Consider the following 27,648-nt stretch of genomic DNA (forward strand, 5'->3'; position numbering starts at 1 on the left):
AATTTTAATTTATTTTTTAATTTTAATACACAAATACTGTGATACATCTACTTAAAAATTAAATGATAAAGATATATTCAAATATTAGTACTTCATTCTAAGTTCCCTGTTAGACTATATGACATGACATATAGATATATTTTAACCTACATAATATCCAGTTAACTGCCCTTAACATTTATAAAGCTGAAGAAGGAAAAAAGAATCAATAAATTCTTAATTCTTCCAACAGCAATTAACATAACTTTTAAAAATAAACATGTTTAGATGGCATTTGCCTATGGATTTAATTTTCTAAATTCTCTGGGGGAGATGTCTCATTCTTTCCTTACTACTTTTTGCTCTCTTTCCTTAGCAAACTCCAGCTTCCTTCTTTCCTTATGGGACTCTTGTCTGGCCCTTCTCTCAAGGTTTTGGTTTGTTTTTTTCTTCCTTTGTAAACTTCATTTTCTCCTCTTTTTGTAATTTCTTCTTACTATTCTTTCTTCATACTTACACTTCTCTATTTTCTTGTCAATGAGAAGTAATATTATCTTTTTACTCCCCTGTAGTATCTTTTTTTATTATTATTTAATTTCAGCTTTTTTTTCTTTTTTTTTAAATGGAAGCTTAATTTAGGGTTGAGAAACCAACACGCTTCACGGTAAGGTATGCTTATTCAGTGACACACAAGTAACCCTTTCAGATAGTGATGGTTACATTCATTTCCCTGGACTGTCTAATGACAGGCTAAAACATTATGCTGCTTGGTGACAATGATGTTTACTTTCTTCATGCTGCCAGATACTGCAAGAACACTCTTCCTGAGTGCATATATCCCCAATGGTACCCGGGGCAGAGACCATTAGGACAGCTCTTATCAGGATCTGGAGGCCAGAACAACTGGGAAAAAGTTAAACAATACTCCTGAGCCCCCAGGAGCAATAAAAGGAGATACACACATCAAGGCCTCTTTCATCAAAGGATGGTATTAATTATATTTACTATAGTAGTTCCTAAGAACCAAGGAAGAATGGAACCCTACTGTGCAAATGCAAACTAGTAGATGGCTCTTGCGCTGAAGAGTTTACCCTCTAAACCAGGGCTACTCAACATGCGGCCCATGGGTGGGATCCTTTGAACATGGCCTCCACTGGGACCATGCTCCATAATAGCGAGTCAATATAATGGTCTTCTGTTGATATGTGTTTTAGTTGTTCAATTCCTAGACGGTCATTGCTCATTAAAAGTTCTGTCATATGGGTGGAAATTGGGTAAATATTTTATGAATATTAGCAGAACTGACTTAAATGGGGCCTGCATGCTGTGTAGTCTTTGTATTCGTGCCCGTTAGTGTGAAAGAAGCTATTTGCATATCTATGCAACCACACTAAGTGCAGCCCTCAGCATGTGCTGTGAGTATCATTGTGGTCCCCGGGGTTTCCAAAGTTGAGTAGCCCTGCTTTAAACAGACAGGTGCCAGTGACTCGTTCACATCCCTAGCTGTGTTTAAAACCGTCTGCAGAGTAACTAGCCTATATACAGTCAGGAGTGGCCCGAGGCCGGCTGCAGCAGCTGGCACCCCTGCCTGAACCACTGCAACAAAAACTACTATAATTCTCTTTTGCTACCACCATTTGGAAATACATACAAGATCTGTAAACAAGGTGAAAGCTGCACTGATTGTTTTCCAGCTAGAAGAAAATAACGTACTCAACAATGCTTAAAAAATAGCTTCTGGATTAAACAAGCTATTCTTATTCCAGGGCAAAGCCCAGAGCCACTTTTTTCTTCACATATAAATTGTATAAAAGTTCTCTAATTAGGATTCAGTTGAGTGATGATGGCTGTTACTGCACCACTATCTCAAAGCTAGTAACCCTAACTAATTATTTCTCTTACTAAAAATGAGTTGAGATCCTTCAACAAAGCTGCCCATACGGCAGTGCTAGAGAACACTAATGATGTTTAATGACAGCTTGACAGCATCATAAAAGGTGGCACGCTCAGTTTTATCATTTTAACTGATTAAAACCTACTGAACCAATTGAATTTGGACTGGAAAACCTGGCTCAGTACTCACTTCTGAAGTTATGTTTTGTTTTTTTAAAATGTTAATGCCAATGAAAGGAGAAGTTTCTCTGCAGAATGCTAGAGGCATGCATTGGGCAGGCACAAGCTGGGTAAGTGTTACTTCAAACTTCACAGTGCACCGAAGGCCTTGTCTACACTAACGGGGCCATCATCTTACGTTCACATAACTGAAGTTGTGTGAATAACATAGCTTAAGTGGATGTACTTAGATCTGTTTACTGTGGTGTCTTCACTGTGGTAAGTTGACAACTGATGCTCTCCTGTTGACTCAGCTTATCCTTCTCGTTTTGGTGGAGTACAACAGTTGATGGGAGAGCGCTCAGCTAGACACAATAAATCTATCTCCAAAGGATCAATCGCAACCTGTCAATCCAGCTTGTAGTGAAGATGTGCCCTCAGTCTTGACCTGACAAAACTACTACTATCCCAATTTTAGATTCTATGATTTAATTGTTAGCAAGGAAACAAATTTACAGCTGAATGAAATGTCACATCTCTACATGTTTAACGTGCCAGGATTGTACCCACAGCTGCAGACTGTCTGCTGGGATTTTACCAAGATTATAAATAAAATAAAAATAATGTGAGTCTCTCTGGAAAATCTGACGCACATAGAAGTTTTGTTATCAAGACGACTATGCAAAGATGAGCACCTTCCTGCTAATACACCTGACTGCCTACACTGCCAACTGTTTGGAAGCGAAAGAAAGAAAATTCATTTTTTAAAGAAAACATGTTAATCTGATATGTAATGACTATGATGCCCTTATAAGTGTCTGCCTGCCAGTTTGGTCATCATACACCAAGTCCATCTTAGAGATTCCTGTCAGTCTGGGTGACAGCTGCTCTGTGCATGACAGAAAAGGGTCAGTCAGACAGACAGACCATTGCTGGCAAGGGTAAAGGCAGAAACTAAAAGCCCTTCTAAGAAAAAAAATATAAATTATGACCCTTCAGGATCCTAAAGAGGCATAAAAGATTAAGTTGTATAAGCTGATGCTGTATCACTTTATTGTGCCTTCCATTCTCCACTTCTCTGCTACAGTTCTTTTTACAGGAAACATGAAAAACCACAACAACTGCTGGTTCAAACATTCAACCAGTGACTAGTTCCAAATGAACTATAAGCAGCTGAGATGACAAAGAACCAGCCTGGTTTTATGCTTGTAAACCTTGTTTAGGGATCTAGATAAGCAGGAGTTAAATAGACCCTAGCTTGGAGTCAGAGTGTATGCGCCCATATGGCAAACCAGTACCTTTTACAGGAAGCTTTTTGTTTTTGGCCTCCATAGTCCAACCTTTAAATTAAAATATATTGAGAGAGAATTACAACAAACGCGGAGGTAGCTTTAAAAATAAGAACCAACATTATATTTGGGTTCTTTTACAGAACCTGAAACAATTGTTCCAAGGGAGACAGACAGTCCAATTCAGATGAATGTAGACTAACTCAGGGCATGTCTACACAGCAGTGTTATTTCAAAGCAATGAAGTTATTTCTAAATAATTTCAAAATAATGGGCATCTTATTCCAAAATCTGTAATCATCATTTTACAAGGAATAACGCCTTTCTCAAAAGAGTTATTTTGAAATACGGCATGTGTAGATAGGGCAGCTGGAGCTATTTCAAAATAAGTGGCCTACAGGCTTCCCACAGGTGCCCAGGGGGTCACTCTGTCCACACTCATCAGAACTCTATAGTTTCCCCTCCCCTGCAGCCCATAAAACTGCAGACTCAGGGGAAACAGTTTGTGGCACGATGTTAGCGCTGCTGACACCATGCCACACAGCAGCGCCCAGCTCAGCATTCCCTGCCATGGCAGACCCCAGCATGCCACTTAAGTCCCCCAACAGCTGCAAGCACAGCTGCAGGCACTCCCAAGCCCCTGCCCGGAGACAGAGGCGAGCCCCATCCTGGACTGGTGCGGAGATCCTGGATCTTGTTGAGATCTGGTAAGACAAGGCTAAACTTCCAGGATCACCGCACCAGGCACAGGAACACTGATATCTACAGTAAGATGACTGACAGCATGGGCCAAAAGGGCCACATGAGCACCCCGGAGCAGGTGCGCATGAAAGTTAAGGAGCTCAGGCAGGCCTATGCTAAGGCTAGGGAGCACAGCTCCCTATCAGGGGCAGCACCCCAGACCTGCCCCTACTTTGATCAACTCCACCCTAGCCTGTGCATGTGGAGAGCCAGTCCAGAGGACTCTTGTGCTCCTGCTCACAGGGTTTCTGGAGAAGCCTGTTTTATTCCCAGCTCTGTAGTGGGACACCCTCCCACCACAAGCCACCTCTAAAGAGGCTGGGGTCATGGACACACACATAGCAGTGTCATTCACGGCACATGGGCATACCCGCTCTCTCGGGGCAGTATTTGCTCCTTAGCAGGCATAGCAGAGGACACCGAGCTCCTGCTAGGAGAGCCTGCAGGGAGGGGAAGAAAGTGGAGGGGACCCCAGTAGCACCCTCCCCGGAAAGTGGCATCTGCGACTCACACAAACCTCTCCCAACACCCCTCCCTCCCCCCTGCTGGCAGGGACAGAAGTCCTCTCCTTCAAGACACCGCTACTGCTGAACCTAGCCTGTGTGCAGCATGGAGGAAAGCCAAACCGTTCCATCACCCCTGTCCTGTTACCCAAAAAATTCCCACTGGGTTCCACTAGTATGGATGTATTGATTGAGGAATTAACACTCCACTATATAGTTATTTAAATCACAGCTTCATTTTCCTATGTCTAGTAAACTCATCTACATGGCTCAGTCTACGGAGCCATGTTGCTTAGACATACCCAGAGTGTCCATTCAGTGTGGACGCTATCTTTCGAAAAAGCAGATCACTTTTTTGATGCGCTTTTGCTGTGTAGATGCTCTCTTTTGGAAGAAGTTTTTCCTCAAAGATCTCTTCTGGAAAAGCTTCTTCAAAAGAAGCCTGCATTCTAGACATAGCCTACGCCATGTGTTGGCAGGACCTTACAGTTTAATGTATTTCCAGAAAATCCATGTGTAAAATCAAGTAATAGCTCGAATGGAGGCTTTATGCAACAAGTCCCACTTGCAAGCTCCTGGCCTGGCTGGCATATTCCCATGCCTCCTTGTCCCTGGGACATGGGGGTAGCAAGGCTCCTCCCAGGGACATCTGTGCCCCTGCAGAAAAGGGCCCACTGTGAAAGCCACAGATGGCCTTGCTCCAAGTACATTGCCTTCAGTTGACCCAAGACCTTTTGATGTCACCTCAGAAATGAGGGTAAGCTTCATGTACTCTGTCTCCTGGGATGACTGCCCTTCTCTTTGTTCTTTACTGCTGGATCAGCTGTGAGTTAGGTGCCTGCAACACCTTCTGTGCCAGCTTCCCAACTCTGTGGGAGCTACTGCCACAGACGAGCCTGTGAGGGCCTGGAGCAGAAACATGTGTCTTGCCTACATGGTCTCCAGCGATCTCTGGAACTGCGCCGTACCACCTGGTGGGAGCTGGCACAAGAGACCCGCCACATGTGTGTGGCATACCCAGCTGCCATCGACTACCTGGTTGCTACCATTGAGCAGATGCCCTCCCACTCCCACCCCTCCAGGTTCTCCCTCTATCCCCCCTTCCTCCTGTGGCCACTGAAGTGGTGGGACCACCTGAGGCAGGTGCCACTCCAAGCCCCATCCCTCAGCCTCTCCTCCCTCCCCAGATTCTTTCCCCAGTCCCTCCCTAGTTACAATTACCCCAACTGAACAAAAAATAGAGTTGTTTGGTTCAAAACAAAAGGTCTGGTTTATTTTATCAACAGGGGAGGAGTGTGGAAGGAAAGGAACAGAGGGACAATGCAGAGACCCCTTGTGGGGAGGCCCAGGGGAGAGGGTCACAGCTGGCCTGGTCTGAAACCCTTCCTCAGGGCCTCCTGGATGCACAGAGCCCCACAGTGGGCCTACAAGATGGCAGCTGTGTGCAGCTGCTCAAAAGCCCTGGTGAGCCGCTCAACTTCTGCCCCAAACTCTGGCAGGAATGTCTCCCCCTTCTCCTCACAAATATTGCGAAGAACATAGAATGCCACCACCACATGGGGGACGTTCTGCTTGCCAAGGTCCAGATGGGTGAGACAGCAGCAGAACCCCTCTTTGAGACACTCAAAGGCACCCTCTACCACAGTGGTCTCCAACCTCTATGTCCAAGATCACTTTTTAAATGTCAGAACAAGCCAAGATTTACTGCCCCATCCTTCCCCCAAAAACCCCACCTTGAAGCCCTGCCCTCTGTTCTCCTCTTCTCCATCACTTGTTATCCCCCAGGTCTTATACACTTTTAGGATACAGCTACACTGCCGCTTTTTTTTTTCTTCCAATTCTGTCTAGACTGGGCCAAATGTCAGAAAAACATCTTCTTTTGGAAGCCCCTTTATTCCTCATGGAACGAGGAATACAGGGGTTACTGAAAGAGCACGTTTGCTGTTCCACTAAAAGAAGCGGAAGAACAAACACATCCCTGGACACAGAACAGTTTTTCCAGAATACCTCTGGAATCCCGGAAAAACTCCTGCAGTCTAGCCATACCCTCACTGGGTTGAGACAGGATGTGTGGGCTCTGGGGTGGGAATGAGGGATTTGGGTGTGGGAAGGGGTGAGAGGTGCTAGGGCTGGGAGGGAATCTGGATGTAGGAGGAGGCGGAGAAGGGGATGCTGGCTCGGGGAGAGGGCTCCAGGATGGGGAGTGTTGGGGTACTGAGCAAGCCACATGCTTGTGGATGTGAGGGTGCAGGAGTTTGGGTTGGCATATGTGAGGGGCTCAGGGCAGGGAGGTTGGGAGTAAAATGGGCAGTGTGTAGATGATGCAGATTTCCAGGTGTGTGGATAGTGCAGGAGTGTTATGGCAGAAGACTGAGGATGTGGGGGTGCAGGAGTTTGGGGATGTAAAAGACTTAGGACAGGGGGTTCCAGTGTATGATAGGCTCAGATCTACGGTCTTGGGAGGGGTGGGGTTCCAGGAATGTTATAATGCTGCGGCCAGATGGGGACTTGGCCCCAATTGGGGGTTTGTTGGGCAGCCTTCATTTTTAAATAAAATATTATGTCAAACACAAAAAGTTTCAGCATTGTCTTTATTTATGAGAAGAGCAGGGAAGCTGTTTTGAGTCAGGGGTCACTGACCCACAGAAAAGTGAGTTGGGGCCACACAAGTGAGATGCAAAAAAATCACTCCTCCAATCTCCGCACCCCCTGCCTCACTAATGTAGCCCCAACTGTGGTGGTGGGAGCAGAGGACATGGTACTGGGGAAAGATACTAGTGGGTGCTGGGGCAGGGGACAAGGTGCCAGCAGGGGGCAGGGTGCCAGTGGGTTCTGCAGCAGGGGACAGGGTTCTGCGGCAGGGGACGGGGTCAGTGGACAATAGAAAATAACGCTGCTATGTAGACACACCCTCAGAGAAGTGATGATGTTGACATTTCAAGTGTTACCTATTTCACTGCTCAAAGCAGGTAAGAAAGGAGAAAAGATTATCATATTAATTTCTGCACAATCTACTGCAACAGTTTATTTTATAACATGAGTGAGAAGGCTTGGGATTTGCCACCTCTTTCTGCCAACCACTCCAATTAAGAAGAAATTATATCCAGGAGGAACCCAAAAGAGCCAAGCAGGTTCTCTCAGGCCTCACCAAAAAGGGGACAGGGGGTAAATTCAGGATGCCAAGGTGGGTCCAAAAGGCTCACTAAGGGTGGGATGCTTACTAGAACTGCAATAATGGGGAACCAAGAGAGGATGCATGATGCTATTTTGAATGTCTCCTCCAAGAAGCACTGCGTGGGGTACTTTAACTGGAAGCAAATTCTATTGTAACTTTTATACTAGAGAGCAATGACTTAAGAAAATGGAAATTTTAAATGAGAATTTTTAAATAAGAATATTATCAATATTTCTCAAATAATGCTTTTGTTCTATAAAGCTCAAAGTCTGAATCCTGTTTTACAGCTGAGGAAAACAGGCACAGAAAGTATAAGTGGTGTGATCAAGATCACACACAATTGATGGCAAAGCTGAAAACAGATCACTTACTTTCAGTCTATTTACACATGCAGTAGACAGGAGTTCCCTTCTTTGTGCATGTGCAATTGTTCATGACAACTCATGTGTATACAACTAGCACAGATGTATGCATTATGAATAAATATGCATCTGAATATGCTTGGTAAGTATGCTGATAGGTCAGTTTGCATACACAAAAGTGATAATTTTGGAGACAATGGGGCATATGAGAAAAACCTCTATGTACATATGTAAAATTATATGCCCATAAAACGTAATGTTTACTTCACGTAACATTCAATATATACTTTATTAAGCATTTTTTAAACATAGAGTCTTACCTTCTCATGGTTTTCTATAAGGATTTCCACCACAATATTCTGAAACTTTAGGTCCATAAGAGCTGCCACGGTTTCTTCCTGCGGCCTCATTAAGGTTGGTCCAAATACTACTCCTAAATTTGCTACAGTCATTAGATTTTTCTTGGCATGGTCTGAAACACTTTTTCAAAAGAATTGGAAGACAAAAAGCAGGAAACAAGTTATGAAAATTCCCAGTTCTCTTGAAAAATATAGTATACTTTACAAATGAAAACATTTCATTTCCCTAATCCATATTTTAGAAGTTTATTTTGTGCAAAGTTTCTCCAAATAAAACAATGTTGAATTTTGGAAAGTAGAAAAGCCATTCTTCCATCTGCATTTAAGAAGAAATAAAAGTTGCCATTTATTGAACTTAAATGTGTACAATGGACTTAGCCTTGGGCTTTGGTAAGTGTGAAACCAACCTAATTTTGCTAACAAACCTTTAGTATTCTCATTGCCAGAATTTGCACAGAGAAAGTATAAATTGACTCTCTCACTACAATCAAATCCTCAATTTCTGGCAGAAGTGCTAAGTAAATACTTGCATAACTTCATTAACAGATTAGATTTCTGCTCTCCTTTCCAAAACACACACTGCATGAGTCAAACTTCTCATCTATTCTGTAGGTTTGGTGCCTGGTATTGTGTCTAATATCATCACAACCAGCCTTGGCTCCAACCACAATTAATTTAGCCAACTCTAGATATAACAAGAGTTTCAAAGGGAGAAAAAGGTCTCTGAAAACTAATAAAAGAAGCCATGGTGCTTACTTCGCTAAATGTTTCACCAAAATGTCCAGCATCTCTTTGTTCTTCTCTGGAAGTTTATGAACCAAGAAGTGGATAGCATTAACTCTGGACTCAGGGCTGCCACTTTCTATAGAACAGAAACAACATAGTGTATATCAAAGATAGAAATCCTTCCTCACCCACACACCTATCTCAAAACAAAACATTCCTAGCATACTTTGGTTTTGCACTTAGATCCTATCCCCAAATAGAGCTTAATTGAATACATATACTGTGTCTTTCAAGGCCTCCTGTTCTAGTGCTACCTGTCCATTTGTTATTTCAATCTACTTGTAAATGGATGCCTTTTCTCTGTTCATCTATTTTTTTTTTAAATGCAGATATTCTTCTGCATCACACATGTGGCTTAGAAATATACTGCAGAGCAAAGGTTCATGTTACAAGCTACAGAATCTCATTGTGAAACCAAAGTGCGAAAGGATGCTTCTTTATCCTTTTGACATTTATTAATTATCCTTATCTTTTACATTGAGCTTGGTTGGTGCTACATAGCTCTTGACACTGCTTCAAAACACCTTGCACTAGAAATGGCACTGGAAAATAACATCCAGAGAGGACTAAAAGGTTCAGAGGAGAAAAACTAACACCTTTTGAAGAGGTAGGCCAATAACCCTCTCCAGGCTGCAGAGTCAGATTACCAGGATAAAGGATTCTTGATATCAACTACATCTCTCTCTGCTGTCAGTAGAGTAATTGGTAGCAGAGCCTGGTGTAAAGCAGCAATGGCTTCTTTGAATGTGCAAAGAAACAAACAATTTAGGCCATGCAAGTTCTTAATTAGCTGAAAACAAAGATTTGTAAATAATAAAAAAATAAATCAGCTTTTTTATTTTACATTATTATTTGGCTTAAAACTAATTCTGAAGAATGATTTATAGTAAGGTGAGCGTAGAGACCCTATGTTTTTGTAAGTTAGTACTGAAAGCAAGGTACATATCAGAAAACTATTATGGATGTTATGACACACTTTGAATCTGGGAAGTTCTAATATTAATACTACTCCACTGACTTCACTATCCTAAATTTACTCCATAAGCTAGGCAATTACTATAAGAGAACATGCCATTTTTTCTTAAGAGTTTCTTTTACTAGATTTGGAAATATTTTTAGTAGAGAACATTCTTGGTGGACCTTCACTAAGGAAAATGCCATCTACAGTTTAAACTTCTGAACAGCCAAATTCAGAATGTCTCCAAAACAATCAAACTTTCTTCACAGTAAAAGTCCTTCTGAGTACTGTGGAATCCTGAACACCAGATAAAGTGACCCTTCATCAAATGAATTTGTCACTGTCAATAAATACTTGTTAAGAGAACAGGGTGGAATACACTCTGCTACAATGTAATACAGTACAAAAAAAAGGAATGGACTGTATTTTTATAACTTAGGTTAGAAAGATACTTGGAAGTTTGAAAAAAGAAAAAAAAAACCCAGAATGGCTGAAATTCAAATAGTGATGTTCAAGTATCTTCTCCTTGCTTGGTAAGTGTAGCCATTATACATGTGGGCCTCATACATTTTTAGTATTTGTGAATACTGTATTCTTAAGACCAGTAAACACACATCTTCCAGGAGACCCTAATAAAATGGAGTGGAAGGAATATAGAAACGTACACTGTTATTTCCTTTAGGAAAAGGGAATGTTTTAAATCCTGTATCTTGCAACTCTTTATTCACTCATTTATCTAAATGTCGTGAATTCTACTATGGTCTTCACCTTAATTGCAATGTATAGCAATGAATTTCAAGGGCTAACTGTGCACAAGGTAAGAAAATATTTCCTTTTTATACATAAACAATCAGTAAAGATTTCTCTCTTTTTTGACATATGAAAATACTCATGCAAAGACTACAAACTAGCATTCTGCTGTTTTCCCCTTCCCCCCCCAATCTTTAAGACTAGCCAACAACATTAAAACAATTGTCCTCAAAACGTTACTTTAATTTCAATTCTCATGGAGTGCCAGAAATGCCACAGGCTGGAAAGCAAATCAGCTAAATATTGGTTGGCTATTTTGCCAACATTTTTCCTTATGCAACTTCTACCCCCTCCAGACAATTCCATTAACATTAGACACCATGCAGCTGATCTACCAATACACTTTTCTACCTTCTCTAAATCTTTACTTTAACTGCCATAGTTTAATTTGGCTTGTTCATTCCTTTCTTCTAGTAATATACACGGCACCTGTAGGCCAGCTTGGATACAGACCTCCCAGAGAGATGGCTCTGAAAACAAGGATCATACAGCACTTTTAAGATCCAAGGGAGCTCTTTCTCCCCCCCACCTCCCACAAGCATACTGCATCCTATTAAATTTGTTTCTGTATAAATAGCTTAAGGAAATGAAAATATTACCATCTCAAACTACTGTAAGAAAACTGAAAATATAATATTCACTATGGTACAGTTAGTATAAGAGGGGGGAAAAATCCAAGACTTCAGAATTTGAACTAAAAAATTCTATAAATCAAAGCAGAGTGAAATGCTCTAAGCTAAGCAAAATTTTTCCCCATGAACTTGTACCTATGAACATCTATATATGTTTAAGTGTATATATTTCTATACGCTGTGTCTATAGATAATACATTGATGGTATACTCCCATCTAACTTCATATTAAATGGTTTCAATTTTTTCCTATACCTCTTATTTATTCAGCTGAAATGAGCAATTTAGCTGAGAGTACATTTTCAATGTCTGCTCCTGAGTGCTAGAACAGTGCTATTATAAAATAATTCTATTTGAACTATAATCAAATATTTACTGGCAGGAATGATGAACTCTCCGTGCAACTCATACGTCATTAGAGGCTCTGGAAGACTTCTGGAAGACAAAAACAACATGGAATCATTAAATACAGTAAGTTCATGTACATTTGTTTCCTATTCAGAATCAATACAAATAGAAAGCTTTTCAATGAGAAGCAGTCACCTCTCCATGCAGGAGAGGGGGGAGCTTGCAGGATTTCAATGATTTATGTAGTACAAATTGAAAGTGTGACATTTAAGAGTACAATCCTGGGAAAATAAAATGGTTAAACACAAGACCCAAACGTGAGGCCTCCAATGTAGTATGAACACTTTCCATACATTTTGAGATTTACTCATCCGAAAGACAAATATAGGTATTCTACGTATCTAGTTGTTCATCCGTTTCTAACATGTTGTCACTGCAATTCAGTGTTGTGGGTCTGTGTCCACTTTAAGGGCGCATTGAGCAATTGGGCTGCAAGAGTGGGAAGAAGGAACTTATCTAAATGGAGCTAAGGGAGGAAGAGGTCGTGGCTGGATCTGTATCCACACATCAGTTGCGCATTTTTGGAGAAGCCCTCATTTTATCAATGAGGGGACAGTAGTACCCATCTTCTCACCACTGGGATTGAAAGAGAACGTTTTCTCAGGATCTGCTGGGGGGCACTGCATAAGTCACCTTTTTTATTTCAGGGTTGGGAAGTCATTTTTCTCCAACCACATAACCGGAGAAGTAAAAGTGAGATTTTTGCCTTGTTCCTCCTTCTCCCTCCTCCTCCCCCAAACAAAAGTTAAAAGTGGACTATATAGAAAAGGGGCCTGGTTCCCTGCTGTGCCAGTCAAAGGAATCTTGAACCACTCCCCTCCTTTATAAATCCTTCACCAAGCCATTTATCTGGTCCATTTATCTTGTATACCTCCCCTGCTTGACAGCCTATTTACATATGAGTTGCATCATCACAGCCTAACTTCCTTACTTATTCACCATAACAAAGCCCTCCCTGAAGCACCAGAGGGAAGGTGTAGCTGTTGGACCCCCCAGGTACCAGCCAAGCTGTTCCTGTCCCTTCCCTGCCCAGAACCCCACAAGTACGCTGTCCCCCCGCCGCCCAGAGCCCCATGAGAACCTTGCCCTGAACCCAACTAGTTGTGCTTTATTTTTAATTTTGAATAAATTTTTATACCAAGTTTTTGTGTTTATTTTTAATTTTAAATTACGAATTTATTTTTTGTTTTGTTTTTTGTTTTTTTGTTAAAAGGGGGATTGGATGATGGTAAAGAAGAGTTGGGGAGGAGTGAGGGTTTCTCAAAAATCAAGAAGGAGGTGTGAAGCTGTAAAGTTTAGGAACCACTGATCTAGGCCAATCTGGTGGTGAGGGAAAAATTTTCTTCCCAGCTCACATCAAAAGAAGCAGGTCCTGACTAAACCTGGCATTTTCCCAACTCACGGAGAGGGAGGATAGGTGCTACTTTAGTTGATCAAGAGAAAAAGATCTTCTCCCACTAGGATTGTCCCTATTGAACTCTTCAGATCTTCCAGTGCCTGAGGATGAGTCAGTAGTGCCATGCTGACCCACTCCCCACTTGCAGCCGCTTCTTACCCTTGTTTCCTCTTCCAGCTGTGGAGTTCTATATCCTCTTCCTCAACAAGCCAGACCAGAGTATCCCCCATTAGCCCTACAGCCCAGTTGGAGGTAGACAGAAGAAGATATCCCCTAAGGAAGCCGGGTGTGTGGTTTCTAACACCTGGTAGAACACCCCTCCACTAAGGATGTTAGGCGGTGGGTAAATCCACTAATTGTTTACTCGATAAAATTTTTATCAACTACGTGATTAGTCGATAATGAAAGGCTTTCCCCAGTCCCAGCCTGTGCCAGGTACAGGAGCTATCCTGGCTGTGGCTCTGCAGTTTAAATATAGTAAGAGCCAGACGCACAGGCAGCCTGGCTCTTACTACAATTAAACTGCAGAGCCACAGCAGGGGCAGCTCCTGGACCCAGCATGAGTTGGGACTAAGCCAGAATTGCTCAGTCCCAGCTTGCACTGGGTCCAGGAGCTCCTGTCCATGGGGGAATCCCAGCTCTCCTCTGGGACCCCTCATGGATAGGGGCTGCTACTGGAGCAGCCTCTGCCCGTGGTCAGCCTAGGCCACTGCAGACAGGGGCTGCTTTATGGCAGCCTCCTTGGCCCCTCCATGCCCAATGCTGCTGCCTCTAATAGAGGAATCATCGCAAGGGAGAGCAGACAGCAGGAGTGCAAGAGGGAACTATCTTTTAAGCTGACTGCCCCCAGAACTGGCTCCTGCTTCCCTCCCTTCCCACTGCTTCTGATACAGAGGCAATGGCGGGGAGGGGAACAAGTGGTTGAGTAGTTGACTCGACTACCCAATAAGCCTAGCCTTAATCAGGTAGTCGACCACTCGCTTACATTGCTACCCTCCCACACACTTTTTCTACCACTCCTGCCCCTCGTATAAGAGGATGGCAAGGTTGGAGACACAATTTTTCTGTGTCATGGCTAGGAAGGGGGAAGTCAAACAGCTGACTTCTCAAACTGGGAGAAGTCTTAAAGGAAAGAACATTGATCTGTACTGTACAATTTATTGCTGGATATTCCCAGATACTGTAAGTGAATAAAGTTGAGGGTCAATTAAACCATATCTATGGAATGCCATCTTCCTTCTTGCATGGCTGGCATAACAGAGCAGATGACCAGATGTCTCGGTTTAAAAATAAGGAAGTGTAACAGAATATTTTATTACATCAAATGTAAGGGAATATATAACATCCTCTACGCTAGAGCTAAATGAATAATCATGGTAGACTATACATTAATATACCTTTTTAGTACATAGATATTAAGGAACAAAACATCATTTTTTAAAATTTGAACATGCATATTTTATGAATTTTTGTTGTCAATATTTAACTATGAACTGACCACAAACAGTTCTGTGCAAACATTTTCTATTTGAGTTGTGCTGGTGAGTGAGTCACAATTTAAGCACAAAAGACACTGCAATTAAGATTACAGAAGGAAACTTTCTTTCAACAGCATGATCTTTTTCTTGCAGAGAGGACTGAAAAATTGATAGCCATAATTGTCAAAACAGACTACTGATTTAGGGTTCTTCAATTTTTGGCTAACTTTCAAACATTAAGGGATCTAATTTCTAAGAAGTGCTGCGTGCCACCATCTGAAAATTATTCCCCTTAAAATGTTGCAAAATTCCTAGTAACATAAAAATCACTATCAATGAAAAAAAATCTTATTTAAATAACAGCAACTACAGAAACACTTGACTTTTTTTTAAACTCAAGTTTATCAAGTTCACTCTATTCATGTTTTAAAATAACTGCAGAAAATATCCAAATTTTATGGATGGCCAATATTAATTTGTTTTGTGCGTTTAAATAAATATTTCTTCTCCCTGAAGCCTCTAAACTATACTTCAAGAACCAAGGTTGATAACTTCAGAATTCCTTTGCCTTTTATTAGTTCACTTTACTGATATGAAAAGTATATTAACTTTCCTGATATACATTTTAACATAATTCAGCTGCATATCTTAACAGGGAAGAAGAAAATTGGTGTGGACACAGAACAGACCTAAACCTCTGAAGATGCACTTCCATTTTTTTCTCCTAGCAATTCATAGTTCCTTGGGGGTGGAGGGAGTAGCAAAATATAAAGCTAGTCAAATTTTTCAGATTTCAAAATATAAACAATTTCAAATTAGCTTTTAATACTATTTTTGTAATTTTTTTCTCCTTTTTTTTTTAACAAGCTGTACCACAGTACCATAAGGAAGAAATACTGCTGAGAAAAGTCTAACCTGACTGGAAACAGCACATTTTATAATACAGACCAATTCTGCAGACTCCAGATTTCCAGCCAATCAGCCAAACTCTTATCTCTTCTGAAGATTTTGAAGTTTGTCAGTCATTAAACTGCTCTTTGTGACATTATGAACTCCCCTCTATCCCTAAAGTAAATATTGTGCCTTAAATAAATGTGGATTTGTATTCAGTATAGACCTCCATCCAAACAACAGTAAAAACAAATGACCAAAACAATAATAAAACTTCATCATCTATCAGTGGTAAACAGAGTTCAATTATGAATAGCTAACAAATGGAACCTTACCTCAGGTACTGCTTCATAGCACTAGTAATAGTCTTCACTTCCCAATCTACAGAGTTTTCCAGATCAATTTCACTGCAGGTTTTTGCATCTAACAAATGAGCAAAAAAGAAAAACAAATCTAAATCTTTACATACTTTAAAACTTTTACCAAAGTTAAATTCATGGGGAAACTTGTATCTGTGAAATCAGACAATATTATAATAATCCTAAAGAAAACCACAGAAGGTAAGGTCCCTGAATAGAATTTGAAGTCAATAATTAAGAAACTTTTGTTAGTTTAAATCCAAAATTGTCATCTCCCTCTTAAATGTTAAAATGGAAGTAAGATAGAGAATACAAAATACACTTCCATCTCTTTTGAAAATTTACTTTCAAGTGCTTTTAAAACTATTTCGCTGATTTTTTTTTTCTCTTCAGTGAGCAGCACAATTAGACTAGGACTTCATTTGAAATTTCTTTATAGGAGGAGTTATTTCCAGGCTTCTTTATTTAGAAGGGGGCAGGGAGCTTTCAATACTGGAATATTCATGAAAATACAAAAATCAAATTCACTATATAATAAAAAGGAAAGGAAAGGAAAGGAAAGGAAAGGAAAGGAAAGGAAAGGAAAGGAACAAATAATAATGATAGTTCTTTATTTCATGAAATCCACATGAGCCCAAGGAATCTGTTCAAATATAGTAATACCTTGAAAGTAGATTTAAAAAAATAAAAAAGACACTTTGGTGCTTCTGTTTAAGAATGTTGCACAAGTTGATACACAGCTGATTGCTAAATGAAGACACAAGCCAGGCCAAAGACTGTGCAGTGCCCAAGGCAGCACACCGAGCGGCAAAGTCGCGCTGCTCCCAGCTGAGTGGGCAGGGCCAGGGGCTGGGCAGCGCAGGGCCGTAAGTGACCACCTGGTTGGCCATGCCCAAAGACTGGGACTGCAAAGACATTACTGAAGTGAAAGAGAAGAAAGGAAGTTCTGTACTGGGAGGCTGTCCCTAGGATTTAAGATTAATCTTTTAATTTTACTTTTACAAGTTTTTAGCCAAATGGAAAAATAATTTGGCTTCCTAACTACTTGTAAATTCCACAGAAAGCCACTCATCTTTTGCCTGTTTAGTTTTTGCAAAACTAATCATAGGAGTGATGAAATTGACTTGTCAAATGTCTGAGTAATCAACAAGGTTTTCTGTCTGAGAAAAAGCAATACAAAACATGATCACTTTACAGAATTTTTAAAATAAACAAAAATTGATAGCTATTTTACAGTTAAAACATAACCTGTATGAAGCCAAGATGTCTTGCGCCTTTAAGCACTTCAACATTTTTTTATTACAACCACTAACAGCAACATGCAAAAAACTATAACAATGGTAATTGACGTGTATTACATTTTGATTCCTACACTCCTAAATTCACTTGTTACTGTGCTTGTTAGACAAACGACCCATACATTTAAAAAATCAAATTACAAACCCTGATTAAAGGTGCAGTCCTTTCTAACTGGGACTAAATAATTATGTTCTAAAAGCTGTGCCAACCAAGTATTTCTGTAACTGAATATTTGCTCTCATTAAATCAATTATTTAAATCTTATTTTAAAATACTAGTTAGATATTTTCTGTCAACTTGCTACCAGCCAACCACGATCCAAAAACCTAAAGGATGTCTAAATGGAACCTTTTATTTTCTTCTTTCTGACATATCTTCCTCTGCTCTGAGAATCACATTCTTTCCACTGAGAAACAAACCTTTCTACTGACTTCATGGAATAAAAAGCAGCTGTCACATCAGAAACAAATGACTCTAGTAACTATGTTAGTAATCCACTATTAAATTTTCACTGTTTTCAAATAATTCCTCAATCATCACTGACTCTCCTTTACAATCAAATGGTGCACTTGGTTGTGTGGAATTTGTTAATGACATATTTGAAATTCATACTGGGAATAATCATCCTTAAAAACCATTAGAAAAAGTATTTTTGCTTTTTAAAAAAACAGCGGGAAAGGATTTCATTAACAACTCCTCAGACAAAACACTAGAACTTTTCAAAGACTCCCTTACCCTCCAAAAAAATCAGCAATGATATCTCAAGACATAAAAATCAAATACTTTTCTTGAATCTCTGATTCTGTCGTCTTATATTTAAACAGTTTCCTTTATTCTACATTACCACTACATTCCATTTTTTCCTAAACATTTAAGGATCATATTTGCAAGGGATCGCAATAGGATTTCAAAATTGATGCTAACAATTTTGTATATACAACTGTGCATGGCAAAACTAAAAATACACCCAAGAATTGCACCTGCAGCTGCAAATAGTTGTGTGAAGACAAACAATTTTGTGCAATTTTAGAGAGTTTTTGAAAATTCAGCTTTAATTCTTAATTCCTAAAATTTCAGATATTGTGGAAATCGGGCTTATGAAACCAGCAAGGTTCACAGAGCTAGGTCACGAAGAGCAGCTTTGTTTCTGGTTTTGATTGTAATATGGCCACTGTGAGAGTTTAAATGTACTATAATACACTGTGTATAAAATTGGAATAAACAAGGGATTCAATGCAGTAACTTTCACAGCTGTTTTAAAATGTAGGTGGATTTGCAAAGTTCTTTTGTATGAAATATGATACCTTGCATTTTATATGGCAGTCACTCTCAGAATTCAAAACTGAACCCATCGACAGAACATACAAGATCTTAACAGCCACATCATCATAAAAATCACTTTATAAAACATGTTCCTTTGTACAAGTGATGTGAACAGGTAACTGGTTAATCAGTTCTCCAGGCAGTAGCCCACCATCTGCAGACCTGCCGCATGCTGGGGCTGGGTACGGGAACCAGCAGAGCCAGCCCCAGCCTCAGTATGGGCTGCAGGGCTGGAGCCATAAGATCCCACTAGTTGGTTAACACATTAAACGTTAGATTATCCTAATGTTTAACTGATTAACTGACTAACCGGAATTGTGTCCCCCTACTTTGCACATTGCTGCACTTAAACATACTGTTTATTCTGTGACTTATACATAAAGTAGTGAGTGGAACTGAGTATCCTGCTGGCTGCACTACAACAGTGCAGACAAAGACTTATGACTGATGACTTCAAAGTAAAAGTCCAATGGCACTTTAAAGACTAATGACTTTATTAGGGGATTATACATTTGTTAGTCTTTAAAGTGCCACTGGACTCCTCGCCCACAGACAACCCGCCAACCTGAAGCATATTCCCACCAGCAACTATACACCTCACCACAGGAACCAAACCCTGCAACAAACCTCAAGAGCCAACTCTCCCCACATATCTACACCAGCGACATCATCACAGGACCTAACCAGATCAGCCACACCATCACTGGCTCATTCACCTGCACATCTACCAATGTAACATACTCCATCATGTGCAAGCAATGCCCCTCTGCTATATACATTGGCCCAACTGGCCAGTCCCTACACAAAAGAATAAATGGACACGAATCAGATATTAGGAATGGCAATATACAAAACCTGTAGGAGAACACTTCATCTCTCTGGACACACAATAGCAGATTTAAAGGTAGCCATCCTGAAGCAAATAAACCTCAGGACCAGACTTCAGAGAGAAACTGCTGAGCTGCAGTTCATCTGCAAATTTGACACCATCAGCTCAGGATTAAACAAAGACTGTGAATGGCTAGCCAATTACAAAAGCAGTTTCTCCTCTCTTGGTGTTTATACCTCCAGATCAGCTGCTAGAAGTGAGCTTCATCCTCCCTGATTGAATTTACCTCGTTATCTCTAGTCTGATTCTTGGCTGCATATTTATACCTGCCTCTGGAAATTTCCACTACATGCATCTGACGAAGTGGGTCTTTGCCCACGAAAGCTTATGCTCCAATACATCTGTTGGTCTATAAGGTGCTACAGGACTCCTTGTCACTTTTGCCGATCCAGACTAACACAGCTACCCCTCTGATACTGGACTCCTTGTTGTTTTGGCTGAAACAGACTAACATGGTTAGCCTTCTGAAACCTTCAAAGTAGTAACTTGTTATCCATGTTTATAATAAATTAGAAGAGTAATTTAATATCAATTTCAGGCAAAAATGAGACTTTTGTTTACAAAATGTTAGCCTTTGTCATTCACATTTAAACAAGACTATTGTTGAAAATCAGAACAGACAATAAGTCAATTACCGAGTGACAATACTGCCTGTTTTACAGAACTGCATGTTTTTGCTTTAGATTAATTTAATTTATGATGATAAGTAAGGCTTGAGTCCACACATTTTTACTTTGTTTGGAATGTGGGATTCTTTCAGAGAAAGGTATTATAGAAGCAGTCCCAAAATTAAGATCTTTCCACATTCCTTTCATATACATGGTTTTACAATATCTTTTCCAAACAGAGACAAAAAGGCTATATGCCATCAACACCCATTCCTAGCATCTGAAGTCTATTTCCTTTCTTCTTCTTCTTCATTCATTCATCATGGACCACACACACATTGGATGGCCTATGATAAATAAAAGTAGCTGGAAAACAAATTGGGATCTTATTTTAAAACGTTAATAGCCTGAAAGTTAATCAGAGATAGGTTTTTGTTTTATTTTTAATGACACTGGAAGGAGGATTTTATCTGAAAGGATACTTACACTCAAACAAAAAGGTATAGATTGATCAAATATTTTAGATTCTTCTCTATGGCATAACAAACAGAAATCCTTCTCTAATCTTCCTTGAAACCACATAAAAGTAAGTATGCTACCAGGATTGCATAGTGATACTTTCAATGAACTACTGGACCAGGGGAAGAGTACCTGTCCATAACATTACATGTTCTCTGTTTGATGTTTCTTGCTGTCTTGACATCAGTATAATCTTTGATTTTCAAAGCATTACATCAATCTTGGAAAGGAGTAAAAAAGTCGCTCTCATTTCAAAATTAAGTAAAAGCAGATGTTGGAATCTCAATAAAACTCTTCCAGCTGCTACCGAACCACTGGAACCTAGGTCTATTTAATTTGGATACCACTAATGGTAAAGAGGAAAAGTCGACTGCCAAAACTGCACACCCTAACTAAACTAGCGAGTTGAAAAACAAAAACAGTCCATACTGGCAAATGCATTTTAACAAAGTTCTTCCACTGATGACAGGTAATTGTTTCCCTGATTAATGACTAAAAAAAGTCTTTAATTATAATACTGCTGAACAGCCAAAAGAACCTGTTGTGTGTTGGTTAATCTTGGTTGATGCTTCCGAACACTCCCTTCTTGTGGCAATGCTTTAAAATATGGACAGGTTTATATGCAATGACAGAGGGCCTCAGGGCATTGTTAATATTGATTAAAGTAAGATATTGTATAAATTAATATTTAGCAAGGTCACGATGACAGATTGATATGACATTCAGGCCCTCAAGCCTGAAGTCTTCTTATCACTCCTGAAGACACAGCCTGCTTTAAAACAAAAAACCTTACAGGTGGCACTGAACTGACAGCAGCGTATAATATAAAAGCGCTTTGTCATTCACATAATGTCTGGGGTAATGAAATGAATTCACTTTCTGGTTTCCTCCAGTTTGCTGTGCCAAAGAACACTATGTTATCAGCACAGATGGAGCATGCCTGGTTCTGGAGAAGAGCCTGGTGCAAACTGCAAACAAGCTTCTCTGAATACCAATGAATCCCTGAGAATCAGACCCTTGCTGTCAAGTGACAGGTTTGGAAGCTCCATAAAAATGAACGAATCCCCGTGGTCTTGTCCAACTGCATGTACTTTCAGTGCTCGGGACAGGAAATTTGGAAATGCTGCACATTGTGCAGACATGGTTATAACTCTGGTGAAAGATACTAAGCAGGTGAGGAAATGCATCCAGATGCCTGCACTTTTCCAGTGGCAGTGAGGGGGCAGGAACAGTCTGACTACTGGGACTACAGGAGTATCAAGTTTTCCAGAAGAAAATTTGGTGTAGATATGTGTGGAGCCCAATTCAGAGGGAGGTAATAAGGTAATTCATAAGGTATTATACAAGCTCCATTGGTAAGTGCACGTGAGGGAGTCTAAATAAAGGCTTGTCTTCACTTAGGCTACGTCTACACTGGCCCCATAAAACGGAATAGTCATGCAAAGCAGGTAAGTCAGAATAGGGAAATCTGCGGGGGATTGAAATATCCCCCGCAAATTTAAATAAACATGTCCGCCGCTTTTTTTCCGGCTTGGGGAAAGTTGAAAGTAGGAATAAGAGATCCTCCGGAAAAGGGCTTTATTCCGGAGGATCGCGCCAATCTAGACCCTTTTTTCCGGCTTTTCCCCAAGCCGGAAAAAAAGCGGCGGACATGTTTATTTAAATCCGCGGGGGTTATTTCAATCCCCCGCGGATTTCCCTATTCTGACTTACCTGCTTTGCATGACTATTTCGTTTTATGGGGCCAGTGTAGACGTAGCCTTACAGTACCGTACTCCTCTTGTCAGCATAGTTAATCCCCCTCCTTAAGAGGCAGTTGCTAGGTTGATGGCAGAAGCTGTCCCATTGATTTAGCACTTTTCACATGGTGGGGGGAGGTTATATTGGTATAACTAAGTTTGGATTTTTCATACCTTGAAGTAATGTAGATAGGTCCATAATGTAGACCTGGCTTGAGTCTACAGGCATGAATAGGTTTGTACTAAAAAGTGAAATCAGTATAGCTACATCTCCCTCAGGGGGTGAAAAATCAAAATTCCAGACAGATGTAGTTAAGCCAACTTAACCCCCAGTGAATACGAACTAGGTCAACTGAAGAGTTCTACCAACTCTAGTTACTGCCTCTCAGAGAGATGAATTACTTACAGCAATGGGAGAACCTTTCCTATTGCTGCAGAAAGCCTTTTAAGTGTTGATGTATGTTAATGGAGACTATACCAGCATATCTGTGTTGCTATATCAGCCTAACTCCATAGCGCCCCACAGCACACTCGTGACTGGTTTTTCTACTGCTGCGTGAGTACGACCTCGACCAAGGACAGTGGCTGTGCGGAAGGAAGCATTCTTCCATCAACAAAGCTGCATCTACACTGGGTGTGGGTCCTTAGAGCTACCTTGTTCGGGGGTTATTCTTCACCCCTTCACCACCATCTCTGACTAAAGTAGTTAAATTCGCCTAACATTCAAATGAAGACCTAAAAAGCATCACGTACACATATGTTATACCACTTTAAATATACCAGTATGTAAAATGGTACAACACCCTTAATGTGAATGCAGTTATATCGGTATATATGTGCTCATACTGGTATAGCTTATCCCCCAAAAGAAAGAAAGTTATACTGGTATAAGCACATTCATACTGGAATAACTGGGTCCAGAGGCAGGCCCTATACCTGGATAATGTTTTTTAAATCATATCCCTAATTGACATATTAACATGGATACAAATCCTGTGTGATGCTGAATGGAATTTTATTCACCATGAGCCAAAAAGGCAGAAGACAAAAAAAAATTCCTTACATATACCCACTTTTCTCCACTTCCAGAGACTCTGGGTGTAGATTATTTTAATTTAAACTCAGGCTCCTTTAAACCTACTTACACCACACCTAGGATTTGTCCCAACAGGTCCTTTTGGCTGTTTTCTTTGTTTAAACTGGCAGCTAAAACTTGCTTGTCTTATTCAGCCAAGAAACAACTGTGAGTGCAGGATAGAACTATTTGCATGAGTAAGGCAAGCTAAAATTTGACCAATAATGAGGGGAACGCAAAAGTTACATAAGATCTCAACAATGAAATTAAAACAACCATAAATCAAAATACAAACATGATTGAAGTTGTTATAAAATAGAGGCATACCCATCAGCAAACTCAGAAGTCTCTGGACCTTTGAACTCACCCCCACAACTCTGTATAATCCTTGGTCATTTATACCTATTGGAGAAGAAAACAGATCAGTTGGAGCACTCAAATTTACAGCAAATACAACTTTTAAAACTTTCAAATGCTAAACAATAAGTTTTCCTCAAAGCTGCCTTTACCACATTGTTACTCATGACTATAAAAACAATGCACTGCAAACAAGCATCTATCTTATTTATTATCATCCTTATGCTCTCCATTCAGATGAATTCAAACTAAATAAAATGCTGGTCTTCAGGAAAAAGGGGCATGAACATTTTTTTCAAATTAACTGACAAAGGACATTCAGAAATAGTTTTAGGGTTTTTCCTTGATCTATGAGCTCTACCCTAAAAACTCAAACCCCGGGTTTTCACACATCAGTAAACAACGCTCTTTCCTTAAGATACAAGGCTTGGTTCCAAGGTGCTCCCCACACTGGGTATACTGAGAGGAACCTAACTCCAGGACTGAGGCCAATACTTTCTTTTCTCTCCTCTATGTGGGAAGCAACCCAAACAGCTAGATGAGCATAGCCTTCTGCTCTCCAGATTTATTCAGCTCTGGAACATGGACTCTGAATATTTTCTCTTGCTTTCCACTGCCACTGATTGTTGCTTATCTTCCATCTGACCACAGGCCTCACCATTGCAACCATTTAGCTGCCCAGCCTCATTCAACATGTCATTATGCTACTCACTTTCCTTTCACCCTCCCTTATCGTTTACCCTTTATTTAATCCCTTTTCACTTCAACATTCCCTCTCCCCCCCGCGCATAATCCCACATAACCCTCCTCCAAAAAACTACGCTTAAATAAAAACATTAAAGAAGTTGAAAAAAACCCTCACAAATTGTATGCCCACCTTCACCCTGATCACTTTGCCTGGATATTGAATCCCTTTATCCCATCCTTTTATATGTCTGTACAAAACACATCCCAGTAGTGGAGATTCTGTTTGACTTTGGGGCTTTAATGAAATTCAATTTACAATAACCAACTCACTAATTCCTGATATATTATGGACCCAGAACTGGAAATGCAGAAATTCTCCAGTGTATGAATATTGAGAACAACCTTTATGTTCTCTTTTTAACTACATAGTAGGTTTTGTGTTATTGGCTCTTATTTTTCGTATTTTATTGTTAGTTAAGAACACAACATACAGAGGACAATGATCTGTGGTGAAATTCCAAATTCAACAGCAGTTCCAAAATAGAACAAAAAAACCAAACAAACCACAAGTTAAACTAGTCAAACAATGGAATGCTTATTCCTAAATAAATATTAGATAAATGTCAATCATAAGAGTGCTTTTTTTGTGACAGTACTGCCTGGTACGCAGTACCGGCACCTACAGTCAGAGCTCAAAAACTTTTCCCCTGGAGTACTGGCATCATTTTTTTTAATACACAAAAAAAAGCACTGATCATAAGTAACATTCACAATAAATATTATTCTTAATGAATTACTCTAGCAGCTTCACAAGAGAGACACCTCCACCCACTGCCTACTACCCTCAGTGGTCAAAACATCTTGAAATATGCAAAGTCCTCCATATTTTCTTTCTTCTTCTTCGACTTTCTTATTGTTTAAATGGCCATGGCGCTCATGATATTATAACATACATTTATAAATACAAAATTAACTTTGTATACCTCTGGATTTTCCAGACAGTTCTATGTTTAAGACTAAGATCATCACCACATATGTACTACATACTGCCTAGAAAACTGCTAGCAGGAAACAATTAAAATAATCAGACCCACCCAAAACTAGGAAGCACTGGAAATCTTGGGGGAATGAAGAGGATGCAAAGCAAAGAGCAATTCTTGCTTGAATTTCCCTGAGAACTCCCTGGGAAAGCCCACAGATATATAGATCTTTGGTAATAATATTCATCTTTTTAATGTTTTGCCAAATGGCACCAAGCCTTTTTGCAAGAAGATCCAACTTTAGTTTCTTGTGCTGTAAAAGGTACTTTTCTATATAGTGCACAAGAAACAAAGAAAAGTTGAAGCAACTTTCTTACAATTAAATCTATTTTATTGGTTTTGCTCATCTCAAAAACTTAAGCTGTCAGGCTGTATATTGATTTACTGAACTGCTAACATTAAAACTTGTAAGAACAAAATAGTCTTGACTCAAAAAGCATTGGTATCTTATGTTTAAAAATAATTAAGGAAATTCCACAGCAACTCATTAGTTGATTTTAAAAACAGATGTGCTGCTATAAAGTGTCTGAAATGATGGTAATATTGAAACTAGGATGGCACTTTAGCAATAATATTCTGTGGTGGCAATTACTATCAGATAATTGATCAAGTTCAAATTCATCAACCTGAAAGAAGCAACGCTAATTGCTAATGCATAATGAGAGGTGCAGAAGGGAATTAATGCTTTTCAACACCATTTTTATTTTAATGAAATTTTAAATAAAACACACAAAAGCATGTTGATATATTATTTTAGATTTGAAAGTTTTAATTACTGAAGAGTAACTGAAACGGATTCATTTTAGAGTATTAGCTACTGCCCACTAAAATGTCAATTCTTATTGGTTCAGCCAGAAGTAGAGGCCTTTGAACAGAGCACTATCAGCAGTTTTGGGTGCTGCAAGGCTCCCCACTTCATGTTCTAATTCTGGCTCTTGAAGCACCAGGGCTTGACTTGGACATACATGGTTTCTTAGTAAAACAAATTTACTATTAGCAAAACAAGCCCATTGTCTCAACTGTATGCTATAGCAGGCAGGGTGTGTGTACCAATTACAGGCAGTCCCCGGGTTACGTACAAGATAGGGTATGTCTACACTACAGCGCTAATTCGAACTAACTTAGTTTGAATTAGTTAATTCAAACTAAGCTAATTCGAACTAACGCGTCTAGAACTAAAAACTAGTTCGAATTAGCGTTTTGCTAATTCGAACTAGCATGTCCACATTAAGTGGACCCTGAACAGGGCTTAAGCATGGCCGGAAGCAGTGCCGGCAGGGCATCAGAGGAGGACTTAGAGCGTGGAGATGCTGTCTCAGGCTAGCTGAGGGCTGTGCTTAAAGGGTCCCGACCCCCACCCCGGACAGACAGTTCTCAGGGGTGCCCTGCTTGAAAACCAGTCCTGGCTTGGAGTGCCCGGAGTGCCCACACTGGGCACATCACACCACTCGGCCATCAGCCCGGCTGCACTTGCCGCAGGCTGCCATCTGGGGAGAGGGGGCAATTGGGAGGCTGCAGGAGAGCTTCCACCCCCAGAAGCCCGCAGAGCCAGCCCAGTCCTCCCCATCGGGGGCTCGTGCCCCATTCCTCCCTCACCTCCTTCCACTTACCCTTCCCTAGCTCCTTTTCTTGATGTACAAAATAAAGGAGAATTGTGTTCAAAAATGGAATCTGTCTTTATTGAGCAAAACTGGGGGAGACTGGGAAAAGGAGGTGCGAGAGGGGAAGAGAGAGGCTGGGAGAGGGGAGGGCAACTACAATGATCAGGGGTTGGGAACAGGTCCCATATGAAGAGAGGCTAAAGAGACTGGGACTTTTCAGCTTAGAAAAGAGGAGACGGAGGGGGGACAGGATAGAGGTCTCTAAAAGCAGGAGTTGGGTGGAGAGGGTGCATACAGAAAAGTTCTTCATTAGTTCCCATAAAGAAGGACTAGA

At 40.3% G+C, this 27,648-nt stretch overlaps 1 protein-coding gene across 5 annotated transcripts in view; it reads right to left on the minus strand.

Annotated features, from left to right (window-relative positions):
- ARHGAP10 (Rho GTPase activating protein 10) overlaps positions 1–27,648 on the minus strand; it is a 275,716-nt gene that overhangs the window by 102,427 nt on the left and 145,641 nt on the right. For all 5 annotated transcript variants that reach the window (XM_075930012.2, XM_075930008.2, XM_075930007.2 and 2 more), the window contains 5 exons: positions 23,957–24,031; positions 16,154–16,241; positions 12,022–12,080; positions 9,217–9,322; positions 8,422–8,581 (listed from right to left, as the gene is read on the minus strand). In XM_075930012.2, coding sequence (XP_075786127.2) covers positions 8,422–8,581; positions 9,217–9,322; positions 12,022–12,080; positions 16,154–16,241; positions 23,957–24,031 — 488 coding nt within the window. The remainder of the gene's footprint in view (positions 1–8,421; positions 8,582–9,216; positions 9,323–12,021; positions 12,081–16,153; positions 16,242–23,956; positions 24,032–27,648) is intronic.

This window comes from Pelodiscus sinensis, chromosome 4 (genome assembly GCF_052426305.1).
Source record: "Pelodiscus sinensis isolate ZL-2025 chromosome 4, ASM5242630v1, whole genome shotgun sequence".
Taxonomy (NCBI): domain Eukaryota; kingdom Metazoa; phylum Chordata; order Testudines; family Trionychidae; genus Pelodiscus; species Pelodiscus sinensis.